Here is a 22996-nt window from a genome sequence, read left to right as displayed (position 1 = left end):
GTGAAATATCTGAGAGAAACCTTTCCCTTACAAGTGCACTTACACATTGCCACAACTATTTACAGGATCTTCCTGTGGAAAAACATTCCAAGGTGTCTTATATATCATAGTTTACTCAAAGTGATATTGATAATATTGATATAAACATAAGATATGAACATATTCGCACTTCCGGTGAGAAGGTTCAAAATAAAATTTACGAAGTCGACATAGGTCCTCCCAAAAATAGTAAAATACTTTAGCTTGAAACAACCAGTGATGCCTAAACCTCAATTTGGTATTAATTAATTCATTGTCTTTACATATCATATAGTTTTATGCTATCTTCCTCTTTTAACTGTGCACACAGTCTACTTTTGTAATTCTTTCTGCGACCACTTGAGGGCAGGAAATACACATGATTTTAAACCACATCACAGCCATTCAGAGCAAAGGCAGACAGAATAAACACTTCTGGTGTCCAGTTTCAAAGTAAAAAGATTATAATTCTAAGATTATCTCCACCCCAATTTACTGGATAAGGACAAGATCATTCACCACGATAGCACAGGGATGTTGTTGCTGTATTAAAATTAATTTGTTGTCAGATGGTTCTAGATAAAAGACAAGATACACCTCTATAATATGTACAATGACAGTAATGACCTTGACAAAAGTGTAGTGCAAAGTGTTTTGAAAGACTATAGAAGCCATGGGCCTAGCCACTTATTTCTGAATGAAGTTTGGCAATGTCATTAAATTTTCAATGTTCATAATACTAATTAACTGTTGGGGTATATGGATGATAAAAATACTGCATTTAGGCTAACTGAACAAAATATCAATATAACCTAACTATGATTTTATATACTGAATATACTGTAGATTACAGGCTATTGTTTACTAGTATTTTAATATCGGCATTACACAGAAAAATTAATGCCCTCTAGGCTGTATTCTGGAGAACTGATTTGTTTTGACATAATTTCTCATATAGGATAATATTCCTTTATATTACTTACATACGTTCTTTAGAGTCTACTCTACTACTACACATCTCTGCACTGGAAACAATAATTCAATTTCTCTGGGAATAATTTCAAACATTAAGACTATATTGAATATAGGCTATAAATATCTCTGAGTACACTTTGACATTATTATCATGTTTTTTATATATATATATATATATATATATATATATATATATATATATACATATACATATACACACACACATATGTGTGTGTGTGTTTATATGTCTATGTATACTTTTTTTTACATTTTCCATTCCTTCAATCCCATCAATCAATAATATTTAAAAATATTGTTTTTAGAAAATGATGAAAAATGATTAATAAACAGGTTGATGATATTCTAATACTAGACTGAATCACAGACCTTGTCAGTTGTGTGTGTTAGTGTAAGTGCATTCTTATGAATGAAAAAGGACAATTCCAAGTTGAAAATGATTTTTTATTATTATTCATTTAAATTAACAAACACTGCTATACATATTGCTGTTTTTATTAATTTTGAGTCATTTTTAACAGTTAAAGCATTTGGAAAAGAAGAAATAGTTAGTTGAAAACAGGCGACAGACAGTAGATGACATGTACAGTAGAAGATCTACAGTCAATGGCTTTCCTATGTGTGTCGAGGGGCTTCAGAATATCTCAACATACAGACGTATCAGACTTGCCCACAGTAATGTTTTTGGTTATCATTTCACCTCTTTATGTTGTCAAACAGGATCAAAGATGCCCTGTTGCATCACATGATATTACAGCCAGTGATGCTAAACCCAACATCAGTGAAATATAAACAGCCGACATGGTTTTTCCAAACAAGTAGTAGCAGCTTGCATTGAATTTCAAAGTCTGTTTTCTGCATCCAGCGCAAACAAAAGTCTTCCAACCACAGCTTTTACTCCTCTGATAACAAAAAGGGTTCCAACAAAGATGACACCCCCTTCAACCCCTGACATTATATTCATTAGGAATGTTTGAAGTAAACAAAAAAAAAAAAGGTCCCAAATATCGCTGTTCCTGTGTCCTTCTCAGTGCACGGTATTGAAATCCCTCATCCCTTTAAGATACACACATGTAAAAATAACAACAAAAAAAAAAGGAAAAAAAAAAGAAGTGCTTCATAAAACCTCCAAAATATTACATCTTCTCAAGGTGTCCCCTCTTTCATCTCAGGCCAGCTGTAGAGAGAGTCTTATCCCTTCCTTATAGTCAAAAAGTGAACCGTGTCTGGCCCTTGTTTAAAGCCGACAAGGCGTCCACTAAGTTTCTACTGAGTACCTCCAAGTTGGCATATGTTCATACACCCATAAATCATCTGAGTTGAATTTAAACATCATTTCTTTACTAAAAGTGACAGATTTACAAACACAGTATAAACAGGGTTGACATCATTGGCAGCTGGCGACAGTCTAGACCACAGTGGCTTTTTTCAAATTTGAGCAAAATCCCTCCTTTTAGACAAAGACGGACGAATTACAGGATTACATGTGTCATACAAACCTTTTTGGCTTTTTGAAACCTGACCTGCCCTGAGAGGCGGTGTTGAAAAAAGATAAGACCTTTATTTAGAGAGTGTACGAAACAAAGAAGTGCAGGATCCAGTGGAGGGAGGGTTCCGTTCAAACCTTTATGTCTGAGCTAAAAAGAGAAACCTTTTCTCGATGTGACACAATGAAGTGATGAAGTCTATCGTCCCTACACGTATAGTACCAACTCTGCAACACTTTGGCTCGACCATTCAACAGCCTGCAGTCCTGCAATGCTCTTCACGATGGGGTTTCCACTACACCAGAGAGATATCCCCGACATCAATGTAAATCACATACACTTTGTCATAAACAGGTTGTAAAGTTCAGGTACAGAATCACTGAGGAAAAGCACACCAATACTACTGTAAAGTCAAGCCACTATGGCAAAATAGAAGGTATAGAGTATTGAGGAACTAGTCATTGATTGAAAGTTGGCTCGTATCGTTTGCAACACTGAGGAGTGCTTAAGTCACCCTGTAGGCGACAACTTTGCTTTTCTACAGGCAGATTAAGGAGAGGACGATATCTCAACAAAACACTTTGTAAAATTTAATCAGCACAGTCCATAAATACAATTAAAGAGATGGGAATAACATCAGAAATGTGTACACACTCTCGATAGCAATTCCTGAATCAAGGTCCAAGTTATGAAAGGACAAATCTAAGTGGAAAAAAGAGGAGAGGAAGTCTTTGCTCACTGTCTCTTTCTCTCCTCAGAAAATCCAGTAAAATGCTGACCTCGTTGAGTGATTTATTGATTCGTCTTGGCGGAGTGCAAGTGTCAGCATGGCTTTTTAAACAGATTCAGAAAAATATATTAAGAACGCGATCTCTAGTCTTAGTCACACCAACTCACAATTGCCACATTTAGGCATGTCTTTCTTTCAGAACTGTCTGCCCAGTAAACAAGTTGACACTCGAGTTGAAATGGCGAAGGGATGACACTTTTTAGGATTGGTGCACACACTTTTACAAATAAAAAAATTTACACTGAAGCAGAACAAGAAGAAACACGCAGCGTAGCCCTTGTGGGTCTCCCTGTGTAGGGGGAAACGGCTCACATGGTCAGCTTGGTCTGGACTTTTGAATGTGCTTTTGGGTCTTTAAAAGACACTGGAGGGGTGGGATGGGGTGGGGGGGGGTTGGGGGTGGGGTGGGCCCAGTCAATCCTTGTACTTGCCTTCAGCCACAGTGTTCATTTCTCAGCTGCGCCGAGCCGAGCACCTCGCTCAGAGGGCCAGGAGGGTGGGTGAGTTGAGGGAGTCTGAGGACTGGTCGCCGCTGCTGCTGCTGCGCCGGTGGGCCTTGGAGCAGGACTCAGAGGAGGGCGATGGGCTCTCGGGCTCCAGCATGCTCGGGTAGGTGAATATGAGATTTGGGGCGCTGGGTGTGGCGGCCGGGGTGGACGCTGCCACCACCGGTGTGTTCAGGCTGTCTCCATCTGTGCAGTATATCCCACCGCTGACACCCCCGCCACCCAGGCAGATGGGCTTGATGACGGAGCGCTGAGGCTTGCCCACGTCATCCTCGTTGTCCTCTGGCTCTTGCTTCACCACCACCTGGTTCATCTGAGCCCGGGTGCCCATGTTGGGGCGCATGGTCAGGGGGAGCGGGGTACATTGCTGCTGGTGCTGCTGGTGCTGCTGGTGCTGCTGGTGCTGCTGGTGCTGCTGGTGCTGCTGGTGGCCTGACGACTGGTGGCGATCCTCAATGGGCAGCTTGCACACGGGATTGTGGGCGACCAGCATGAACTCCAGCTTGTCTTTCTCCTTCTGCAGGCTCTCGATCTCCTTCTGCAGGTCGGCTTTCTCCTCCTCCAGCTTCTCAGTCTCCTGTCGATGGAGAAACAAGAAATAAGGGTGACCACTTGAGCTTGAGTATGAGCACATTTGTTTTTGTTAACTATATTTGAGGCATTTTCTTTTTTGCAGAGACACAAGAGAGATAAACGAGGAATGATGTGACAAAGGTCTCCAGCCAAAAGCCTTTTGTGGTTGATAAAAACAGATATTGCAACAACATGTTCACTGGTATTCAGTGACAAAAAGCATATGCCCTTCAGCCAAATCAAGGCTTTATAAGGCATGTGATGATCCCAGAGTTTCTCCAGCATTAAGGTCGTCAGATTGTGTGAGTGTTCCTCCAACGTGCCAAAAGAGGGCACTGTTTGTTTGCTCTGGTTTTCTTAAACACAGAAAGTAGCACAAGCAACACATTAAATCAAGAATTTGTCACGGGCCATTTAGACTTACGACGTGTAATCTCGACGCCTCCTGCCTGAATTCTGAGCTTCACATAATGTCTGTGCATTGTTTGCGTCTCACAGATATGGGATCTGCCTCGACACTGTGTCATTAATATGTCACGTAAAAGACAAAGTCTCATAAAAGCTGTTTGTCAGTCACAGACATCAGGCAGATAATGATAAGCTGACTTGCTGTCTGAGAACTTTGACTCATGGGTAAAGGTATGAGGAAGTCGTGCACAAGGAGCCAAGAGAGGAGGTGCCCAGTGAGACACTTATAGGAATGCTATCAGCAAATCAAAGAGGAGCTATTGTAGGAATATTGCTCCATCTTTTCACTGGAAAGCGACACTTCCTTATTTGGAATTTTAAAAAACAGGCATGTGAAGACGGAAAGGCCCCCCCCCCCCCCCCCTGGAAGCATTGGCTGTAGTGTGTGTTTGTATATACATGTGTGTGTGTGTGTGTGTATGTGTGTGTGCAAGCTCTTTGTAGGATTGTGAGACAAGCAATTTGCCCCTTTTACAAAATGTCCTGCATTCATGGAGACAGCTGCCTACAGCAAATTCCATTCCTGGGGGTTTTTAAGGCCTGACAAGCTCAACCTCACTGTAATTCGGCTAATTAGTCCATTTAGATGCCGTTACTGTCTGCCAGGCAGGGCCGCGAGACAGCCCTACCTCTGTCTACAGCTGCCCGAGACAAAAAGCTTTTCATCGGCTGTCATCTTTTCACTCAGACCTTGCACTCAGAGTGAAACCAGTAATGTGAGGTTGTAAATTTAGGTGTGGAGTTCAATCACTCATCAGAAATCTGAAAAACAGGACTCCTGCCAGACTTCTGAGCAACTGTGAGCCCCCGTTCTCTGTGTTAAAATCATTTCTTTTGTTGCTCTTTGGACATTTTGTGATTTTCTACATCAACAATAAGGACGACAAATCTTGCCAAAAGGAAAAAAACCCCCAAAAAAAACAGGAAGCTGGGTGTTTATTAGCTGGAGCTGTTTGCCACATAAGAGGAACAAGATGCTCCAGCACTTACACACTGATTTGCGGTTGTTTTATATGATTACAGCTGATCTGCTCTGCTGTCTCCACTTTTCAGATTTCTACTCACCCCTTGCAGCATCTCGGTGAGCTCGCGTCTACGGTTGCGGCATTTGGCGGCGGCTAACTTATTCCTCTCACGCCTCACCCTCCTCTTTTCCTCTTCCTCCGGGGTGAGCTGAGGGCAAGCAAAGACAGAGCACGGCAGGTAAAATAAGGCGTGTGCACAATCAATATAAAATAAAGAGCGAGAAGATAAACCAGAGCTGGGTGATACTACTGGCTGACTGTGAGCAGAATAACAATCATACAAGAAAAAATAAATTCAGTGATAAATATGTTTATTCAATGATTTCCAATGATAGTAATCAGGTGTTTTGCTTTGCTTTCAGACAGCACTGCAAAAATCTTCTGAGGCAACAAATTCACATAAAATTATACCACGAAAAAAAATAATTTTTTGCCCGACTCTGTCATCTCAGGTTCCTCACCTGTTCATCCCTCTTGCGTCGGCCTCTGGCGTCCCCGATGGAGCGGATGACGCCGGGCCGAGCCAGTGTGTTGTGCCCCAGCAGCCCCGGCCCGTTGGTCAGGTGATGGCCGTACGGGTGGGACCGCGAGTAAGGGTTGGACATAGAGGTGATGACCGTGGGTTGCACCATCCACTGCAGGTCTTGGCTGGTTGTGATTGCATTGATGGTGGGTATGAAGGCACTGTTGGAGCCGGGCATGTCAACCCTGTACTTCTGGAAAGAGAAGGAACAGGAGAAACGTGATGAGATGAGAGGAGAGGAGAGGAGAGGAGAGGAGAGGAGAGGAGAGGGGATGCATCGTGAAAGAACATTTTTCCAGAGAAGTGCATGAGCCCTGCTTCATTTCACACACACACACCATCACCGCCCACCATTATTAAATTCACACTTTTTTCTCACATTTCAAGCATATAGTAATGATTCAGTCCACATAGGCAAAATGTTGCGCATGTAACCCGTAGAGTAGAACAGTGACACATGCTGTGAATCATGTGGGAAAGCCCAAGGTGTCCAGTGCATCTCACTTTACTACAATAACCATGAGACAAAAAACTGAAGTGGGCAAGTATTACACATATCTGGACTGGACCAGGGGTTCAGCTGCACTTTTCAGCCGCCAGCTCGAAAATTATTTGAGGGAATAAACCTTTGTTTGTCTGGAAGATTAATTATTCCACGAGGAATTATTTTAAAATACAAAATCTGATGAGTGGCAGATTTTATTATTGGAATCAACCTTTACTTCCAAAAACATATATGTGATACATTTGCCTGTAGTTTTGAGGGCATTACAAGGCATACTGTGATGCGCAATGGTATGCTGCTGGTCCTGAGACAAGAGCATGACTCCAAGCCTCTCAACTCTTGGCACCAACCTCCAAATAGAAAGACACTCTTTTTCAAATCCTCACATAACCTCACAAGGTAACTGTATAATGATCTACAGTCTACAGGTATGAGTGAATTTGACTCGCATAAAAATCACCAGGATGAGAACCGGTGTCAGATCAGTATTACTTCATGTCTCTGGAGTCCACAAACAGACAGGGCTGCCTTGCCAGTGTGCGTAATTTACGCACGTCCCCATATCCCCGCTATTCCCGACTTTCCGTCGGATATCCTGGCAGTCTATTGGAACTTTGTTTATCTGGTGAGTCATTGTGTATGGGATTTGTTAAGCACATGTGAAACGCAGTCAGTTCCAGTAAGAGGGGAAGCAGCCAGCTGTAACAAGCCAGATAGTTAGACAGAATTATGTGAGCGGAATGTTTTGGAGAGCTTGGTTTGAGTGTGAGAGAGTTAAAATTCCTCATAAGTAAAAACAAGGATTGAATAAATCGTGTGCAATGGATTGTGAAGGACGTAAAGTTTCACACAGTCGTTACACTGAATAAAGGGAAGCCTAAAAGCTAAAACCTCCGATCTGATAAAAAGAAAATCTACTGGCGATTAAAAAAAAGAGAAAAATGCCTTGTTTTGATATGTCTTATTAAACCTAACAAAGAGGTCATGTTCCAGCCCGCTGTAATGGGAAACAGGCAGTCAGTGTGTGATTACAGGGAACCAGAGCAATGATAGATACGAGCCAAAAGTCGTTTACCGTAATGTTGCGTGAGCCTGACGGGGCTTTTCCACAGAACTGCTCTATGCAAGACTTGGGTGCGGGTAAACAACATGCCTCTTCCCGGATTTATGTCCTATTATTTGCGAATGAGGACACGGCATCCTCATAACCTCAAGCTGGCACACCGACAGGACACATCTCACTGAGAATGTATGAAAGCTAAACCCTGCGATAAAATCGAGCAGATGAACTGAATTGATTTGGTATTTTAAGCGCAGCAGCGCGGTTGTTGGCATTTTCTCGGGTAAGGAAGTACAGGCTTTGATAGTCCTGCGCTCCCGGTCTGTGCGCGCTTCCCACTGGACGGAATGTGGCCATGTGCCATGAGCCCCGAGACCCATCTGATCAAATCAGCCTACAATCTGATCCATGATTATTTCTGATAGTCCAATAAGAGAAACATCTGCCACAAATACCAACTTTAACTGAACTCAAATCCCATTCTGCAGCAACACAGGCCTTCTGGATGTCCAGAACGCTTCAACTCCTGACCAGGAAAAATGAGACATTCATTTGTGTATCAAGCAGCACAAGCCTGTTGCATTCTCCGCAACAAGCTTTAGCCTTAGCCAGGTAATTACCAGACTAGCGCAAAGTATACACAGCCCAGAGTATGGTATATATGTGTGTGCTCGAAAGATTTATCGTCCCTATAATGCATGCGCGTAAAAAGCGGCTGCAGTGGGGAGCTACAGACGCACGGATAGGAAAGATGGCAACACTTGACAGAGATCGTGGATCTGAAACTGACATCTGGAAATCACAGGCACCCATTTCGATGCGTCCCCTTCTCCTGCACCGACAGACAGATCGCCTCACATCTGTCAGAGTATAGTCTGTATGTTATGCACTTCTTGTTTTATAACAGGGACCGATTCAAGAATAATTCTTTTTTTTTTTTTCATGAATTAATATGCGCATGGCTTCGCCCGTATACTATGCGCAGCAACCAGTGCTATAAATTTGGTAGCCTATCTGATCAAAGTAAATCATCAGACTGTGTCCAGATAGCTTGTGACAGAATTCAAATGGTATGAGTCCAAAATACTTGTGCATAGATCTAGTCTTGCATCTGTTCTGAGCCATCGATGTGATCTGTGTCATTGGGTTCATCCGTGTTTTTTTCCCCCAAACGACCTGAAGAATTCCCATTAAAAGTCAATCAAAGCGCAATCCCATGATACCATCAATATATACAATAAAACTAACTGTAATTTCCGTTTAAAGCAGATAAATGTTAGGATTTTATTTACATAGATGAAGCCGCGGTGTTTCCTTGTTACCTGGTAGCTTGAGGTAGAGATCGGACTTCCGATCGTGCTGCTGCCGCTTGTGAAGGACTCTGGCTGGGCCGGAGAGGTGCTGCTTCCGCGGGACGAGGTGTCGTAGTTCCCGGAGTAGTCCTGGTACATGATCCAGGAAAGAGTAAGATTTCAGTAGAATGTTTGAGCTCTGAAACCTTTTCTTAAAATTCCTCGCTGATAAAAAAAAAAAGCACCAATAGAAAAATCCTCTGACTCGAGACGTTGTTAATTTGGGATATCCAGAAGAGTTGGCAAAAACAAAGTGCAATTAATGCTCCTCTAAACTAAACCTAAAACATCTTACAGATATTGCAACTTGGGGTAAATATTTTAGTGTGTTAGCGTTACTTTTTAAAGGCTGCTTCTTATTGTGCTTGAGCCGCAGGTAAACCTACACTACACTGTTTCAGATCCTCTCAGGTGTGCAAACTTCAACGTTAAGTCAGTAGCACACGTTCAGCAGTCAGATCCAGTGGAGACAAGTGAACCTGTAGTTAGAGAGTGACTCACGCAGGTTAACATTCGCTTTAAAGCCTATAGTCTGTCTAATCTTCTGAATATTTTCCGTCGCCTTGCCTACTTCACACTCTATCTGCGCTCTCTGCTGTTCGCGGAACACTTCGAAGTTTTTTTTTTCTTTTTTTTTTCTTTTCCTTTTTACCACACTACCTAGAGATGACTCACTTCAATGGCACTATGAAGAACTGCAACGGCTTTTCAACACCAACGAAACAGCCTACGTCACGCCTGGGCGTTGCGACTCCATCCAGGGAGGGGTTGTTTCTGGATAAGGTAGTGCAAAAAGAAAGATCCGCTGTGCCCATCCTTCGCCCGGCGGACACCGGGAGAGGGAACCGTGTAACCGAAAAGCGCGGATAAAGTAAAAGTAGCAAAAATGATGTCTCGACAGGTGTATTTTTTCGGTTACGGACGTCAGCGCGTGCTGTGGAGTTCACTATTTGTCTGACTTGCTTCGGTCCATTGACGCATGTTTCCTGAAATGGGCAGTTGCGTCAGAGAGCGCGTGTGGGTTTCCTTGGTAAAGGGAGCGTCAGACACTGGAGGGATTCCCTCCCCTCGCGCACTGCACTCCGGACTCGGAGCTCACAGCACGGGGGTCCGGTTTACTCATCAGTGATCAGGGAAGCGAAGATATTAAAGCTTTGAACTGAGTGTGGACATGTACTGCACACACACATACACACACACACACACACACACAGAAAGAGAGAGCGGGAGTTTAGAGCATGTATCAAAATTAATTCTATATCCACATGTGTTCACCTCAACAGCAGAGAGAGGCCACGCGCATGTATCCACGCCGTTATTTGTACTGCCTGAAGATGCGCGAGCTCACCACGCACCGGTTCATCAGCTTCTGTTCCTGTTAATAAAAAGCGCTCAAAATGATTGGACATGCAGCGTTGAGGCTTTGTGTTATTCTGGCGGCAACGCTTAATTGTGTTTAATTTGGACGTGCAGGTGGCGTGGAGGATACGGCAACCAGACACAGCCTGATCCCGCGCTAATGGTCAGATGAATGTGGCCCACTGGTTTGGGTCTCTACACACAACAGTGCAGCGTGGCTGCTTCAAAGGAATCTCAGTGAAATGTGGGCTAATTGTAATTCGGACGCACCTCATAAACAAGGGCACGGCGCCCAGAATATGACACGTTACACGATATGAAATGGCGTATTAAGTATAATCCAATCTGCTATGGTTCCTATTTTAATCTGTATCACCATAACCGGTAATGCTGAGCTCTCCTAAAGCTGTTTGCCGCGCATATCTTTGCCAGAAAGAGTCGCTCCCGTCAAAAAGTTTCAGCTGCAGTCTTCTTCAGTCGGGGGAAGTTGTGTGGAGGGAAAATAATCTGCAGGGGGTTTTCTGAGGTGACCACTCGCCGCGCACCGAGTTTTTTTTTTTTTTGTTGTTGTGCTTGCTCATAACCTGAACACGTCAATTAGACTGTAGGAACTGCAGCCCTCCAATATGTCACCCTTTCCAGAGTTACTGGGTGTCATTTTCGCTGCATTGGGCTGCCTTTTGACCTGCTCAGTGATCTGTAACTGCCTCCACTTCTTTAAAGTCTACTGCTCCGAGCTGCTGGTTTCTCAAAAGGCGCGCAGATGTTCAATAAATCTTTATTTGAATGATATTAATTAATGATTAATGTTTATCATCTGCCAAAGGCACAGCTTTTTGAACGGTAACGGTGTTGCTAAGCGACACAGTTTTTTCTCTTAATTTGCCTGAGGAAATCTAATCTGCCATAGTCCTATAATTAATGCAGTAATATAATTTGAGATGCACCCATCGGCGTCAATTTGGGTAAAGCAAGGTATGGCACTGTGACAGGTTCTGTTCCTATATGAGTCCAATTTTGATCTTTAAGTACATAATGAGATATCAAGCAGAAATTGGGATGCACAACAAACAGCGTTATGTGATGCCTGTCACTCAGACATTATTGCTCCACTTATTAGTTTCATAGATTTTGATGCTAAATTAAAAATTCAGGGACTTTATGAAAAACCGCTGCATGGTGTTTGAACACTGCAGCAGAGGGAACCCATCATCTCCAAACACCCAGGGAAGAGGGTCAAGTCAGTTGACAGACAGGCTCAGTACGTGGGTCAGTGTGCGCACTGAGGCCGGCTGATCCGCACGATGTGCGCCACTGGAGCGTCGGTTTCCTCCATCACACATCATAAGGAACGCTGCATATAGAACATCTCATCCAGCCTGCCGTCCGCACACGCATTATGTTCACTGACATATTCACTGATCTATAAGCAAGAGGCTTACCTGACACTGATACAGGTGCTCGTGACGCAAGAGGGCCGATGCCCCTAATGCTGGCTTCAGGTACCGTTTGCTAAATCCGAATGGGGAGATTATAGCCTAATCAAAGTGCAGGCACCCGTTTAGTCAAGCGATTTTGGATGAAAATATTAGCCTGTATTAAAATGAGTTTGTTTTATAAATAATATTTCCTAAAAGCAGTCTGCTTGGAAACCTTGGATTCAATAGATTTTGCAGGTTTTTCACGAACGTGTGCACACAATGCACTTGGCATCTAAAACATAAATTATTAATTATAATAAACATGTCCTGCCAAACATATAATATCATAGGAAAATACACTTTTTCTGTTGTCGCCACTGGCTGAACATGTGATGTATTATAAAGGTTCACCTCGCTCAGTTATAGACCCACAGTGTTTCTTATAAGACAGCAGAAAGTCAAAGAGACAGGAGTTTGACTATTGATAGCCTGTTATTGTTTAATAGTTCACATGTTCTATGGTATGCAACTCATTTCATGCATTTAAAAAAAAAAAGTCCACATCACACACTCTGCCAAAATCAGTCCCAGTGGAGGAAAGAAGCAAATTGCATATACACAAGTAACATGAGGTAAAGTACTGTACTTTACTTGAGTCTTTTAATTTTGTGCTACTTCACACCACTACACTTCTAAGGCAAATATCTTACTTTCTACAGTTTTTAAAGTCAGACGCACTGTTACAGATTGGACTGCACATAAAGTCATTAGAACCACCACAGCAGAATGGCATATGGAAAGGTTACAGAGGGGCAGCCAGCATAATAAATAATGGAGAAAAGTACTGTTCAAAATGATCATCTATGTTTATACTCTTTTGCTTTTTATAGGTGAATAAGACAAAGTTAGCCTACATGTTAATTTGGTTAAAGAATATTCTACATTAATTCAATTTTTTTTATTTATTTATTGTTTTATAACAAATGGTGCCACTGTTTTTGCATTTGTTTTGTATATGTTGTTCTGTACAATGTGACCAGGTCAGGAGTGAATGAAAAATCCTAATTAAAAAATTCACCTCTAGCTACAACATTACAGTACTGTTCACATGTGTGGACATCAGCATTCAAAATCCAGCAGTATAATATATAATCATATAACACTGAAGGAGCCGTTATGCTTATTGCAATTACAATGACACTTACTGATTTTATTTACTTTTATTTTGTTATGGAGCATTTGTGTATACTTGTTTTGCCACTGGCTACTCCGTGGCTAGTGTTTGCTGTTATTAGTGACCATGGATTGAACTGAGCAGTAATTCAGGTGCAGTGTTCTGATAGTAAGAAAAGCCATTTGTTTTTGTGAAGGAAGAAATAGATTCAAATGAACTGCAAACCTACTCAAAGGTGAATTCATAGCATTTACAGTATTACTGAGTCACCTTATAGCTCCATTATTGGCAGGAAAACAGCTCAGTGGAACAGAGAGGAGGAGAGTATTTTCTCTGAACTGAAATGTTTCCTCAAGTCAGCAACTTCAGAATTCACAATGAAATTTTGTTTAATTATTGTCCTGTTTTTTTTTTTTTGCCCTTGCCTTCCCTTTGTTTTCTTCCCTATAGCGTCTCTCACCTGTCATGTTGTAATACCTTAACCTAGATAATAGCTCAACATGATCAGCATGGCTAATCTCATGGCTCAGGTGTTGCAGCAGGACACACGCAGGCACCAAAGTGCTGACTAGGGGGTAGAGAGTGGGTTAAAGAACAATCAGCGTGACTGACAGAGGGATTTGTTGTGGTGATATTGGCCTGTTAACACAGTTATGTTTCATTGTGTTGTATGATGAATGCAACACTGCAAAGAAGCAGCGATGCATGGCTGCAAAGTTCACTGCATGATACAGGAAGCTGCAGTGAGCAACAATTTCTCTTGTCTTTTTCCCACATTGTTGACAATAACATGAAATCTATTGACTCGGTTTCGTCTGACAATGCAGAGGCAAACATGTGCTCCTCTTGTCACAGTATGTTATGTAAATTGGACTTAAATAGAAATCTAATCAGCAGTTTCATCAGGATGCCCACTGTGCAAGAACATAGCTTTAAAAAAGAGGCTGGATGCCAGACTGGCAGACAGCTCCTGTGAATTAAAGTAACCATCCTTCAGTGATTTCATTTACTGGTTGCCTTGGTGACTCTTGTAAAGCAGTGAGGCACAACAGCGCAGAGGATTAATTTGATCGTTCTTGACCTCTAGAGTGTGGGATTGTGGAGAGAAGAATATGAATTCATTGGCTGCATATCCTCGAATAAGGCCAATCACATTCAGGTATGCAAAAAAAAAAAAACTGCAGCTGCTCGACAACATCTGCTTCTCGTTCATATGCAAGCCAGAGAGACTGCATGTAAGACATATACATTTATGGCCTGACAACCCTCTGTGGTGTGGCTTCAGCCAGATCCAATTTGCAAAACCAGTTAATTAACTCTTGTGCAAGTATTCAGTGACAGTTGCAGCTGGAAATGGATGAACCCTGGAAATGGAAATGGGCTGATGTGATCTAAAACACTGTACACTGTCTGTATCGAGAGAGAACCTCATTAAAGGGGCACTCCAACAATTTTACACAAGCAGATAATTTCACTCGCTACGAGGACAACTACTCAAACTTAGCTTTGTATAGACTGAGAAAATAACCCTGATGATGTCATCGAGGTCATCTGAGTTTGTGCTTAGACAGTTCACATTTATAACAGAAAACCTGCATTACAAACTGGAGGCACTGGCAAAGATGGCCAAACCAAAGACACTGTAGAACTGCATTATGGGAATTGTAGGATCCAGTGGTTTTTGAAGTTTGACACATATTAGGGTCAAGTTAAGCATCAGGTTGGTCTAAAATATATATCTTGGGCTCTGGCTCATTGATCTTGTCTCCTACAGTTACCAAACTTTATATTCATATATCCCTAAATCATGGAAGTCCCCATATACAGAAACATAATTTTTGGCTTTTCTGTGGTTTAGAAATGTAGGTGCAACACAACAGATCAGTCTCATAAAACCATTAACCATTAACTTGGGTGTTTAATATTTTATAATTAAACTACTAAAACCAAAGGAATAACCTGGTTGTAACACTGTGCTACAGTGTCAGCTAATATCACACTATATAATGTGAATTACAATTACACTACAACGTCTGTGAAACTCATGAATAAACCAATTTGATGCAATAGGAGTGCTTCACTTGGTAGAGGATGGACAACAGAAACTATTCATTGAAATAATCAACTCTAAGTATCAACTAATACTGATAATTAAGTATAATTAATGAGCAGCCATGTAATAATCAAGGCACAAATTATGATATGATGAAGTGAGGCTATATTGTATTTGGAGTATAACACCGGAGATACTAGGGTGACAAAGGTGTCTGTGTGTGTGAGTGTGTGTGTGAGTGTGTGTGCAGCCGTACACTGAAGAGACGAGGAGGAGAGAGGGAGAGAGGCTGGGAGAGGTGCGTGTGTGAACATGTAGTGCATATAGTGTCTGTGCTTGGTGCCAACAGGAGTCGGGTTGGGCAACAGGAAGTGGGTGGGTGAGAGAGACAAAGGATGTCCAACTTGAGTGCGCGTCCCAACTGGGCCTTTACCCAGCAAACTCTACCCACTCCAACCAGCACTGGAGTCCCAACGCCGAGGTGCGTGTGAGGAGATTAAGGAGATTAAAACAAAGGGAGTTAGGGGAGGGGCAAACAGAGCTTGCACGATCTATCTACAGAGGTAGCAAACACAGCAGAGATAACAAGCAGTGAGGCTGAATTCTGCGTGGGTCACAGTGCGCACAAATAAATCACTAATGAATTCAAATTACAGCCCTCTCCTCTACTTAGCTAAGCACACCACTAAGACTAACTGCCCAGGTGCCAGTGTAATGACAGAAGGCTGTTCAGCGCAGCCAGTCATCCTCTGTGGTCAATCAGTCGTCCAAAGGAGTGTAACTTACAGTTCGTCGATGTTTAAGAAATGTGCTGTGACGACCCTCTCTGGGCAGGCCTCTAGCTGCAAGAGCCTGATGGGTGGAGTCTGGTCGTCAGGGAGATTCAGCTCACCTGGTCCGGCTGCACTACATAAGCTGGTGGCAGTCAGCCGGTCTCTCTCTCTCCACTGGCTTCCACCCTGTTTCAGTTTTGTTGTGTTTTGTTTGCCTTAAGATGAATTTCCTTTCTAGTTGTGTGAAATAGATATAATTTCCCTTCCCTTCCCTCCTTTGTCCAGCCTTTAGCCAGGTTGTGACAAATTAATTAGTAATTAACCGGTTTAAAGTGAGAGTCGCAACCTTGCAAGATGAAAGGAGGGTAAAAACCTCTGCTGTGTTTCTTCCTGCAGGGTAACAGTCTCTCTCTTTATGCACATACGATCCACCACCACAGAGGAAGGATTCCGATTTCATCACGGTTTTAAAGTGGCAGTCTCAAAGATTTCAGGTTGATTTGGCGAAACCTGTAGCTACTGTATTAAAAATACAGTTTAACAGGTCACAGATTTCTGAGGGGCAGCAAAATTATTGACATAAAAAAATTAATTAATAAAAGGCAATAAGAGGCAATCATTCTGTGAGCAACCGTGACCTGATATCATTCTGCACACTGTGTGAGTCTGCAAACAGCAGGGCACAGTGAAAGGAGTTGGTTAACTTGCAGAGAAGTTGGAGATGTGCAACCTGTCCCTGCAGCTCTTTGTTGATGAGCTCACTGTGGCTGCTCCTTCTTCTTCCATTATTACTCATGCAATATTTCAAATTGATCCCCTGAATGAATGTTTTGTTATGAAGATGCATTTTTAATGAACACTAGCATTAAGTGCTAAGCTGACTGATTAACTCCGCAAAGAAACAGTGCAGCACATAACCACAATTTGTCCTATATACACTTAGGTTTTAGCGTGGACTAAACATAGGCCTACAAGATATAACATGTTTATTAGTGAGCTTCAGAGGTGCTTTCTACCGAGCCAGGCTAACTGTTATCCCGTTTCCAGTCTTTATGCTAAGCTAAGATTGTTGGTTGCTAGCTGTAGCTTCATATGTTTCTTGTCAAGAAAGCGAATGAGCGTATTTCCCCAAATGTTCCTATAATATTCCTATAAGCACTGAAGTAGAGGCAACTGATTGATTGATTGATTGATTGATTGATTGATTGATTGATTGATTGATTGATTGATTGATTGATTGATTCTCCAGATGGAAGTACAAACTGAAGGAAGGTCCTGACCTTCCTTCAGTTCCAGTTCCATTTTCAGTTCCATTTTCTTATGGTAATTATTGATCTTGATGCTGAATATGTGATGTTGCTGAATATTGATTATGTTAAGAGCCTCTGCTTGTCTAAATCTCAGTCAGCTTGTTTAAAAGAAAAGGTGGCAGTTGGAGGAACCACCTACTTTCCCACAGGGCTAAAGTGTGGCAACCTGAAACCCCGCCCACACATCTCCACTGCTGGATGTGAAGCTGAATCTCTTTTTTTTTTTTTTGTAATGGTAAACAAATACATTTTAAACCATTTGAGACAAACAAATCTTTTTTTTCCTGAATTGTTTGCTGGACCTCAAACTAAAAGAAGAGCAGCAGTGGAATTGCTGTGAGATGGGAATTAGGGGGTGGAAGCATCTTATTAAATGCCATCACATGGCAACCAAATGTTTCCTTGCTTGTTTCCTGCTGCTTGAGGATAAATAAACCGAATGACCTCATCTGACTCGACTTCAGCCACAACTTGTTCTGCTGTCATTATGCAGATCCACTAGCTGGCAAACCTGATATACGTTTTGTCACAGCAGACTGCAGTCGGAGAGAGGTGCTTTATTCTGTAATTTACCAGGAAGCTCCGTTTCATCAAGTGACCACAGGCACACAGCCAAGTGAAGACATGCATAAAAACCTGTATTAAGCATTACAGTACCTTCCAATCAACACACCCGCTCGCACTCTTGACAGTAACTTCACAGGCATTAAGGTATCAGTTCCTGATACAATGGAAGGAAGTGCGTCACAGACATGCTGTACCTCGAGACAAAGAAGAATGGAACGCTGCTCGGGCAAAAACAGCAGAGAGAGAGAGAAGGGGAAATGTTGGAGCATGTGGTGGAAGAAGTGAACAAATAACAGGGTCTGAGAGGAGAAAAGACCACGAGTGGTCGGGGGACTTCTGAGCAGGCAGCGAGCGGTCAAAACAGCCACCTGCGGCTCGCAAATAAACAGGACCCCGGCGTTCCTTCCACTTTTACTGGACTGCTTGTTTTCAGTGGAAGAAAACAGAAGTCCCCCCTCCCCATCACCACCACCACCACCACCACCACCACCACCACCACCCTACTTACCCGATAATAGAAACGGAGGAAAGGAAAATGTTGGCTGCCTGACAAAAAGTGGGCTTTGTATGTGCGTATTATTTTGTTTTGGTCCTTCTGTGTGTTGTTTTCCTCGTTTTTGGCCCAAAACAGTCAAATCAAATAGAGTTTCTGAGAGACGCATCTCTGTGCAGCCACAGCTCGCACACAATGGACAAGTTTATCTCACTCCGTCAACAAGGTTGTCAGTATAATTTATGAGTATGCTGGTCTGAGACTGTGCAGCTTGGAATGTTAATGGGTTTTGGTTGAGGAACTGAGTTGTCCTGCTGGTGTTTGACCTCAGCTGAAAAACTATCACGTTGCTCTCTGTGGCTGATTATTTCAACCGAGCCAATATGACGTTTAAAGAGGAAGCCGCCTTTAAATCTTTAAGACATAATATGTGAAATAGTTTTTTTAGTCCTCGAAGATGTTTAACACCTAGCTTTTAACGCTGTTTTGTTCTCGGCACTACACTTCCCAGAACCTGTCAAAGTAAAAGTGTGGGTGGCACTCTGACATCATTTTTCATCAGCTTTTCATTTGATGATGTTTGAGTTTTGTGGTTTTTGATCTGTTGCGCTAACTCACCAACTTAACTACCTATTTCTTCTGGGACTCTGGAAACACAAACACATCACTTCCTGTGAACTGAAAAGATTTTTCCCAGGAAGTGGTAAAAGTGTTTAGAACAAGTCCAAAAATGTTTTTGCACTGCAGGTTGAATCGTGGTGTTACTGTAAAGGCAGCAGACTCACCTTTCTGGGACAAAGGATTTAAGATTCACTGTAGCTGCACTGGGAAACTTCACTACAAGTGCTGTTAAAAGCTTAAAGGAAGATTAGTACTGCTGGTACGTCTTTTAGATGCAATCTTGCATCTCTCAGTGTTAACTTACAGACTTATTCACATACGCCAAAATCTCACTTCATATCACATGCTTCTCTGAGGCTTAACCTCCCTGTAAAATAATCCACATTGTTCCAGGCTGATTTATTTGGGTCCTCGGTGGAAAATCAGATGGGAAGATATCAGTGTTGTAAGTGATTAGCTTTCAGATTGCCCCCCACTGCTGCCTCTGTGATAACTGCTTGACATATTCTGATACCTTAATTACAATGTGAGATTAGTTGACAGAGAGAATCTATTAAAAAATAATAAATAAAAATAATTAAAAAGGTCATAATGACAAACAAAGAAAGGTCGGTCTGAACACAAAGCACAGAGGGAGGAGGGGAACAAAATATTCACCGTGCTCCTCAGGAAGTTGGCTCATCATTCCAGCATTTTAAACAATGTAAAATTACAGGCTGTGGCCTGTAATAGACAAGAATCCCAGTATCTACTGTACCTACACACAGCACCACAACAGACCATTTGATGAGCTCATCAGCTGTCTTGCTCTCTTGATGGCTTTGATTTATTTCATTGTTGCGTTGGTGACTGTGGCTCAGGAGGTAGAGCGGGTCGTTAACTAATTAGAAGGTCGGTGGTTCGATCCCCGGCTCCTCCAGGCCGTGTGTCAAAGTATCATTGGGCAAGATACTGAACCCTACTTTGCCTCTGATGGCTGTTCCATCAGTGTATGAACGGGTGAATGTGGCAAACATTGTAAAGTGCTTTGAGAGGTCAGTAAGACTATGTAAGTGCCAGTCCATCTACCATTTGGTTCCATGATAGATATTTATGCTTTTCTGTCAGACATTATCATTTTCGACTTCCTCCATTTTCAGACAAAAGTCATATTTGTCACTTAGGTGTTAAAATGAAGAAGGAAAAGCAAGAAGGTTAAGCACACTCTTAACTGTTGATTCCAGCATCTAAAATACAGTGTGAAAAATGATCCATTTACAACAGACAGGATTAAAAACTGACCAGCACACGTAAAAAAATAAAGACAAAGCCTTCTGATCAGCGGTCGACACGTTCTACCTCCTAAGCTACAGCCACAGGTGTGCTTTGAGCTAAATGCTAATATGACAACAGTGATAATGCTGATTTATCAGGTAACATTCACCAGACTGACCATCGTAGTTTAGCCTGTTAGCATTCTAATAATTTGCCTATTGAAAACATGATGATGGTTAAGGGATCATTCTGTATAACATTTCATAGAAATCCATCCAATAGTTTCCGAAACATGTCAAAAGGGACCATGAATGTCTGTATGACATTTCATGGCAACCCATCCAGTGGTTGCTGAAATATCTTATCACCATACTGCAACACATTCAAGATATTGCAGAGGAGGTGCCCATGAGATTTTTCCCCATGTAGAATGACATTTCAAGTTATTAAAATACAGTTTTTCCAAATGACAGAAATCAATTACTTCAATCATCAAAGGAAAGGAGGTGAAATTGTTGTTTTCCACTCTTTGAGAATCAGTATTTTTTTTTTTCCCCCATCATCAAAGCTGAGATGGAAATGAGCATCCTCAGAACATCTAAATATAACTAAGCCTCTGTGGCGAAGTTCTTTTATATACAATGGAAAACAGGTCAAAAATATTTGAACAAGAAAAAAAAAGAAAAAGAGAAACTTTGGACACTTTCAAAATAAATGTAATACAATTTCTTCTTTGATGAAAACCTATGACTCAGCTGAATACTGGAACCTGTGTATAATTTTAAACTGCACCAACCTGTGCCTGGTGTTTACCGAACAAGAGTGGCTTCAGGCTGGCGCAGACGTCCATAAGTTTTTGGACACAATATTAATCATTTCTTTTTCCCAGGCCTCTCTTACACGCAAAGTGTGACCTCACATTCTTTGTTAGTTTGGACAGCACTGCGGTGGGCAAGGACTGCAGAACAACACGGCCATAGAGTCAGTGACATTACCGGTGGATTTCTGAAGGGTTGTTTTGAAGCTCGCTGGCATCTTGTCAGTTGTTTGGAGCGAAAAAAGAGAAATTTCAGTGGCAGGGTGGAGCCTGAGTTGAAGCTGAAGTAGGACGAGTAAGCAGCAGTCACTACTGACTGACTATGCAGAGACACCTGTCAATCAAGAGACACACACTGAAACATGCTGCGCCTCTCTTGAAGCCTTAATATCTTAATGAAACAACAAAGTAAAGTCATCAATTGAGAATCTGACATCTTGTGTAAAAAAGTCATTAATCAAACAGAAATATGAAATTGCATGGAAGAAAGGGAAGGAAGGCGGCGGGGAGGGTGGGCGATCTTCTTCCTGGGGTCGACTCCTCCGGTGCGTCCATTCCTTCCGGCTCGATGGAGGCTTAATGTGAGTGTGGAAAAGTGGAAAATTTAATTAGGCTGCCAAGGGGGGTTTGTGTCACTTGGCACGAGCCATCCCCCACCCTCCCCACTACCACCATCAGCCCCCCCCTTCCCCCTCCCCCTCCCACCCTCACTCACCCTTTGCTCTTATCTCATTTGTTGCAACACCCCCGGTGTTTGTACCTGTTTTTGTATTTTTACCCACAGTCCTTCAGGACATGACCCACTGGGCTACAGGAACAAATAGAGGTCAGCAGTTTACAGCTGCACAGATGTTGTGAAGTGGCTGAGATCCGACGTGGTGGAGCTGCCACTGAGCACTGATGTGTGGATACACTGAAGCAGTGCGGCCGATGAATGGAGAGAAGGGCAAACACACTGACTGCCATTTTTATTTTGCTGCTTGTGTCACATGTTGACGCTACCACCACAGCAATAATGGTTAATTTTAGATTGTCGCTCATATGCAAGGTTTTGGATGAGGGTTTATATCTAATCACAGTGGTAAAACCCACATGAGACACTGACAAGATATGACACCAGTGTGGAAAAGATATGAGCACAGTGTAGTTACAGCGTTTTTTTTTGTCTTTTGGCTTCAAATTTTAAATTTCAAAGTCTGACGTTTAGCTCAATTTCCTTTAATGTGCCTTAAGTCAGGGTGCTGTCTCAGACATGGTGGGAATTACCTGTTAGCAGACCCAGAGGCAAAAATGTACTGTGCATTGTGTGTGTGCGCTGTCACCTCCAAATTCTATGACATACAATGCACTAAGCTATACAGTACTCCTATACTGAAGTAATACTACCTGGCCCCAATGTGTCAGTTTGTTTTTAGCTATTTGAATATGATTATTTAGTTATATGCATCATGTAAGCTCTTAACATAATCAATCTGAAATTAAAATTTGATACAAAAGGGCGATGAGATTAGCTAATAATGCAGGACCCACCGTAGTTGATATCGTGCCTTACTGGAGCAACGCCCCAGAGAAGTTAGTCACATTACTAAAACCAGTTGAATGATCTCAGCCAGGTTCTCAGGACTGGGTGATTCACACATCCAAATTTAATTCCATTACAACAAGGTCAAGTTTAAACTGCACAATGGCTGAAGGTAAATACCGTAAAGCATCAGAGTTAGATGTAGCTCACATGCCTCCCTAAACATTACTGAGGCTGAAGTCCATGAGGTGCTGATCTACATAGAAAATTTGTGCCGTTCACTCTCATTAGAAAATCTGTGATCCCTAATTGTGAGGTACAAACAGCAGTAA

At 42.2% G+C, this 22996-nt stretch overlaps 1 protein-coding gene across 1 annotated transcript; it reads right to left on the bottom strand.

The window, feature by feature from the left end:
• Positions 1-1434: 1434 nt before the first annotated feature.
• fosl2 (FOS like 2, AP-1 transcription factor subunit) lies at positions 1435-10262 on the bottom strand. Its single transcript, XM_056393551.1, has 4 exons — positions 9271-10262; positions 6322-6576; positions 5901-6008; positions 1435-4371 (listed from the first exon to the last, which is right to left on the bottom strand). The coding sequence occupies exons 1-4, from the start codon at positions 9397-9399 to the stop codon at positions 3769-3771; spliced, it is 1095 nt and encodes a 364-aa protein (XP_056249526.1). The 5' UTR covers positions 9400-10262; the 3' UTR covers positions 1435-3768.
• Positions 10263-22996: the final 12734 nt, after the last annotated feature.

The sequence above is a fragment of the Seriola aureovittata genome, chromosome 13 (assembly GCF_021018895.1).
Source record: "Seriola aureovittata isolate HTS-2021-v1 ecotype China chromosome 13, ASM2101889v1, whole genome shotgun sequence".
Lineage (NCBI taxonomy): Eukaryota > Metazoa > Chordata > Actinopteri > Carangiformes > Carangidae > Seriola > Seriola aureovittata.
Note: the sequence above shows the minus strand (reverse complement) of the source record. Positions and strands in the feature narration are given on the sequence as shown.

Bases quoted from the DNA above. Each gene is read 5' to 3' on its own strand.
- fosl2 (XM_056393551.1), bottom strand. From the start codon at position 9,399: ATGTACCAGGACTACTCCGGGAACTACGACACCTCGTCCCGCGGAAGC. The intron at 6,577-9,270 runs GTAACAAGGAAA...TTCTCTTTCCAG, and splicing joins TCTCTACCTCAAGCTACCAG to AAGTACAGGGTTGACATGCC. The intron at 6,009-6,321 runs GTGAGGAACCTG...GCTTGCCCTCAG, and splicing joins GACGCAAGAGGGATGAACAG to CTCACCCCGGAGGAAGAGGA.